The sequence below is a fragment of the Nanorana parkeri genome, unplaced genomic scaffold, assembly GCF_000935625.1.
Source record: "Nanorana parkeri isolate BGI_ZX_2015 unplaced genomic scaffold, ASM93562v1 scaffold1564, whole genome shotgun sequence".
Lineage (NCBI taxonomy): Eukaryota > Metazoa > Chordata > Amphibia > Anura > Dicroglossidae > Nanorana > Nanorana parkeri.
Genome location: NW_017307832.1, coordinates 192,750 through 198,749, shown reverse-complemented (window position 1 = coordinate 198,749; position 6,000 = coordinate 192,750). Strand labels below are relative to the sequence as shown.

The window sequence follows — 6,000 nt, the reverse complement described above, 5'->3', positions numbered from 1 at the left end:
GGGGGGGGAATGGATGAAGGAGTGGGTATGATAGGGTTTTTTTTATGAATAAACAGGGGAAGAGAAAAGGTATGGGGCCGTAATTGAGTGGCATCTCAGACAGTATAATGCTCTTTGCCCTCTCTCTTTATGGCTAAACAAGTAATGGTGAAAGGTTGGTTTATTATTTATTTAGTCACAAGTACTAGTATTTTTCATCTGTTATGATATATTTTTCACCTGTAATTAAGAATAAATTAAGAAATTTTAGACATGAAATAGCCATATATGTAGAGGTTAATGATATCATTCTGTAATTTATGGAATTGTATGTGAAATGACACAAATAAAAACTTATTCTGGAAAAAAAATCTATAGCCAGGCAAGTAACATTTTCAGGAGTGGTCAGCCAATACAGCTTTAATACTTGTGCATTACAGGTTCTCTAACGCTCCTTTTCAACATCTGTGCAGTGTTGCAGTTCATATTTCCCAGCTGGTGGGAGTAAAACTATGAAACGCAATGTGACCATCCTCTGCTGCTGGCAGGGCTAAGGTGGGGCAGATTCTTATTGACAACATATATATGGGCGCATGGATCTTGTCATCCATTCAGGGAGCCATGTTTAGATGTCCAGGGAGGCACAGGTGTTTCATTTAGCCCCCTGTTATGAATGAATGACAGGTTGCAACTGCAGGGATCTGCATGTGTTTACATACGGGGATGGATACATGGAGCAGAATGTACTGTAGTCTGTCTGCATCCGTCAATGTACACATGTCAAAATTGGCATGTGATTTGGGATTGCCAAACATGTGGGACAGTTTTTACCCTTATTTTATGTTTTTAAGTTAGGGACTGTGTTCTGTTTTTCAATCTGGCGGATGTAAATTCTGATTTAGTTTTCTCAGTTTTGGCTAAACCTTCTGTGCTGGCATAATTTTGAAGAAGAAAATTGCTTGTGACTGAGTGGTACATTTATACAGAAATATAATTATACAGAAATATGATGTTGGCAGGCAAGTGTGGTAGACACCTGCAAATGTATTCCTGATCAAGCTGTTAGTGCAGCATAAAAAATCTGAGAATATGGTTACGAAACAAATTGTGCAAAATACATTTAATAAAAAATTGAACTCTGAAAGCTATGGCCAAAAAATGGCAAGCAAAGGACTAGTCACCAGTACTTCTTGTAGTCCCTTTCAACTGACAGTTTCCCCATTGCTGGCTTACCATGCTTTGTTTTTCACTTTGCCTCTCTGTGGTTGTGACCATCTAGGTAGAGGAGCAGGGCTTTTCTCCCGTATGTCAGAGCCTGGATAACAATGGGCAGCACAGTAATGACACCACTAAATCTCATTTCAAATCTCCTGGGACTTGCAGTCAGAAGAAGCATTGCCTTAGATCTCACATTGCAAATATACAGCTATGAGGTTGTAGGCACAGTACCCTCACAGATTTGCACTTCTATTTTTCAGCAGGAATTTAAGGCAACGTGTACATAATTTCAGATCCCTGCTCGGTCACAAGTGACACTTGTAGATGTTCCCCATAACATACAAAATCTTCACTTTTTAAGATTAGTTCCACTGAAAATGTTGATTTAGTTTGTTAGTGTATATAATAATTTATATATTTTCTATTAGGCTATGGAAAGAGCTTATGCTACCAGTTTGCACCAGTTTACACTTCTGGTATTGGTATTGTCATCTGTCCCCTGATTTCACTCATGGAAGATCAAGTGATGCAGCTAGAGTAAGTTTTTCTCTTATATTCTATGTCTACGTTTGTTTAGTAGACTTTGTTGTTTTTTTGTGAGAATCTGGTTAATCATACTTTGTCAAAATGTATTGCAAACATACTTGTGTTGTTCAGTCACAGTGTCTGGAAGGTAACCACACATATTATCAATGTAGTATTATGAAGAATTTGCCTGAATGCTTTGCTTGGTCTGAAATACATAGTTTTTCTGTTCTGATCATGAGTTTACAGCAAGATGGTCTCTATAGAGAGGTTACCATCCAGTGTTTCAAGTTTGGAACACCCACCCGATACTGAATATCCAATTGTGGATGGAATGAGATTTTAGGCAACCCTTTCCATTGAGGTACCATAAACAAGTAACATCCAGTAATAGCTATAAAAGTGCGCCATGTATTTGCCAGTATGTTTTCAAACACCCAATGTTTCCTGTAATCAGAGTGCTTGGAGAAGCAAATACCACCTCAAATTGGTGTCTATCCTACCCCACTTCCACCGTTCACGTCTACCTTCTGATCTTTCGTCATTATTGGTAGGCTTGGTAACCAGCACTTAGTTGTGTAAAAGGGAAGAGGAACTCATTGGTAACTTTGGAAAACAAAGTTAGCATTTGCAAATGTGAGCAGCCTGTGTTTTTGGGATCCCAACGTACTCAAAAGATATTTACAGGTGTCTCCAGGCCATGTTCAATTTTGGTTCTGCACTTATTGAGGTATATTAGTTTTAAATCTTCCAAATATTTTGTTTTGTAGTTGCCTGATATAAAATATCCACATATTCTGAAATGTTTTCACTGTGATTAGTACACCTTTTTGTTCAGTTTTGGATAGAGAGTCATTGACCAAGATTGAGACCATCCCCATTGTGGAAACCTTTCTACATTTACATATCCTGTGTACTGCACTTGAAGTAATGCAAAATCTCCACAATAAGGTTAAAGATGGCAATAAAAATATTTCCCGACTAAATCCAAAACATAAAGGAAATATTTTTGGCAAAAGTTAATCCTAAAAGGTCAACATAGTCTTCTTATGCACATTTATTTTTTGTTCTTCTCTCTAATATTAGAATGTCAAACATTCCTTCTTGTTTTCTTGGATCTGCGCAATCTAAAAACGTCATGCAAGATGTAAGGGCGTGAGTACTTCAGTTTATTAATATTTTTGATGACTCTATTTGTTATGGGACAGCTAGACATTTCTTGTCTACAGTTTTTTACAATTTTAATACATGCTCGATTATATTACATTACATTACATTATATTAGTGTGTAGATAGATAGATAGACAGACAGAGAAATAGATATTTCTGGGGAGAAGAAAAGTTTGACCCTTGCAGTGGGTCCCCCTCCCCAATGTAAGGGTTAACTGCTCTTTTTGCCTTGGAGATAATTAAGGTGATATAGAATAAACAGTCAGTTAACCGTTGCAGTAGGCAGGGGGGCCCACTGCAAGGTTAAACCTTTTCTTTTGCCTTGAGTTCAGCTTTAACTGTAATTATACAGTATACCTATAAAAGGAATATGTGAAATCATTTTGTGAGAGTTTTAGATTGGTCTTTTTTCTGATTTTTCTTTTTTTTTTTAAATTCTTTTTCAGAGGCAAAATAAAAGTAATTTACATGACTCCTGAATTCTGTTCCAGTGGCATTACAATGCTTCAAGACCTAGACAACAAATATGGTATATTAAGATTTCTTTACTTTTTCTCTTTTTTTTGTTTAATGTGTGCTTGTTCCTGAGCTGGTTATTTTAGGTTGAATGGTATTTCATTACACACTGATATGCATTACTGGTCAGTCAGACAAATTAGCTTTCTTTTTTTTGTGTGTATTTTATAAGCAATGCATAAAGAACATAAAGTGGCACTGATGGACACACAGATACTCTTATATGATTACAGGAGTGAGAATGTTCTTTAAAGTAGAACTCCAGGCAGAATTTCTTTTTAACCCTTGCAATGGGGCTACCCACTGTCTTGGGACAAAAATAAAAAAGTTATACTCACCTGAACCTGGCTGTTAGACCGGTCCCTTTAGTCCGTATTCCTCCTCCTCCGCTCCAGCAACTAAATGTCCCTCGCCATCCTCATGTGCTGTACACTCTATAGGACTTGAGGACTCACAGGACCTTCAATTGCTGGAGTTGAGGGGGGGGGAGAAGTTGCAGGGCCAGTCTAACAGCCAGCCAGCTGTGAGGATCAGGAGGTTATAACCTTTTTATTCGGGATGCATGGATACCAGTTTCTCGGTATCGAGTACTGACATTTCTTTATCAATAATCGCCGATAGAATCCCGACTCCAGCATTCTGAGATAGCATGGGCCCAGCTTCCCAGCCAATCAGGAAGCTTGGCTTCACCCTCCCTCGCTATACTGCTGGGCAGCCTGGCTCCCTGACCAATTAGGAAGCCGGGCGGCAGATCATGACCTGCCACCCAGCTTCCTGATTGGTCAGGAAGCCAGGCTGCCCCGCAATGTCACTAAGCAATGTGAAGCCGACTACCCGGCCCATCAGGAAGTCGGGCGGGGGGTCATGACCCCCCGCCCGGCTTCCTGATTGGTCTGGATGACGGCTCCATGCTCCCTCCCGGAACCTCGTAAGTATCGGAGCATTTGGGCGGTAACGAGTAGTTGCCCAAATGCTCAGTATCGGTGCATCCCTACTTTTTATTTTTGACCCTGTAAGAAAACCAACACTTAACGCTTGAGATGCGGGGGTAGTCCCACTGCAAGGGTTCCGAAAAGTTCTGCCCAAAGAAAAAAAAGAATAAAAACAAAGTTGTAAAGTACACAATATTTTAAGAGAATGCTTAAGAGAAGTCCTGTTGTAAAAAAATCAAAGTCCATAGATGGGTGATTTTGCCTTAGTACAAAAGATCTCTAATAGTCAAATGCATATAAATTGGTCAAATGTGTCATCTTACTGGATCATGGAGCTGGCGATATAGATGGCGGGGAGAAAGTTGACTGATGGTCAGCTGATAAGAGGCAGAGTTGGGAGCTCATCATGGACTAAGAGTAAATAAAGAGGAGGCGGAATGGAATCCTAATTGTTCTCTTTAAAAATGTAAGTAAGTGTGAAGCAGATAATTTCTGTTCAAGCCCTCTGTGTCATTTTATGTCCTTTCACCCTGGCCAAGAAGGTCTACAATTCCTGTTGTTTTCTGTGCTTTATATCTTTGTTCTGATTCTCGGTATACCATACGCTGCAATAAGAACACTTTCTCAAATCTTACCTTTGTGATAGGTTATTGGTTTCTAACATTGCAATGTGGACTAAAAAAATACTCATCTCAATGCTCTCTTTTGGAAAATTTCCAGTTTATTAAATAAAAAAAAAAGGAATGGAAGAAAACAATGGTGGCTGATTTTGGACTTTGGGGAGTTGGGAGATAAAACTTGCAGATTGGCAAATCATGGACCATTGGGAAAATAGATAAAAGGGAACTATGGTTGGGTGACAGAGGAGAAGAATATTGAGGGTGTTGAAGTTAAAGCAGAAGCTTATTGTGGACAAGGTAGAGAAGAGGCAGTGTGAGAATGTGTTTTTTTTGTAAGGTGGGATTGGAGAGAGGAGTGGTGCATGAGTGAGTTCTACCGGAAGAGAATAGAGAGAGAACTGGTCCCAGATTGTAGAGAAAGAGTCAGAAAGGTAGCTAATTATTGGCAGAGGGCTTGGCAAAGGGTGGGGATGGTTTGAGCAACTGCACCTACTTGTATATTGACTTAGATCTGACCTGTGGGCTATGCTCTGAGCAATCACAGGAATTAGTATCATAATCCTCACTTATTTAAAAGTGATAATAAAGTCAAAAGGATATTAAGCTCTTTCAAATGCTGATTAAATAATTTTCAATGGATGCTGCTCCTTGATTTTTAAAAGTTTTAGTTTCCTGCAGAATCAGGTGGTCTCCTGAGCACTGGTCTTGACGTCTTGGTTTAGAGTGTTCCCTTTCTCAAGCAGAGTGCTATGCAGTCACCCTTGTGTGTGCTAGTAAGCGGTGTGTGTCTCGACAAACACACGGACACAGTAAATGAAGCTACTTCCCTCCTCCCTTGCCCCCTCTCCTCCCCTTCTACAAGCTAGTACATGAACACTTGTTCTGGACAGGAAGTTCAGGGAAGCTGAGCTTAGAGAGTTTGAAGCAGCTGTTCAGAAACATGATGATTGGTAAGTGTTTGGGCAAAAAAGTAAAGCAATGTTTTGCTGGGCAATGTATATTTTGAGAGTTGAGAATCTGATAATGGCTTACTAGATACT

General features: G+C 39.5%; 1 protein-coding gene across 1 annotated transcript in view; it reads left to right on the top strand.

The window, feature by feature from the left end:
* Positions 1–6,000, top strand: part of WRN (Werner syndrome RecQ like helicase) — a 127,922-nt gene that overhangs the window by 34,379 nt on the left and 87,543 nt on the right. Inside the window, exons 14-16 of the mRNA XM_018570636.1 lie at positions 1,626–1,734; positions 2,809–2,877; positions 3,339–3,421. Coding sequence (XP_018426138.1) covers positions 1,626–1,734; positions 2,809–2,877; positions 3,339–3,421 — 261 coding nt within the window. The remainder of the gene's footprint in view (positions 1–1,625; positions 1,735–2,808; positions 2,878–3,338; positions 3,422–6,000) is intronic.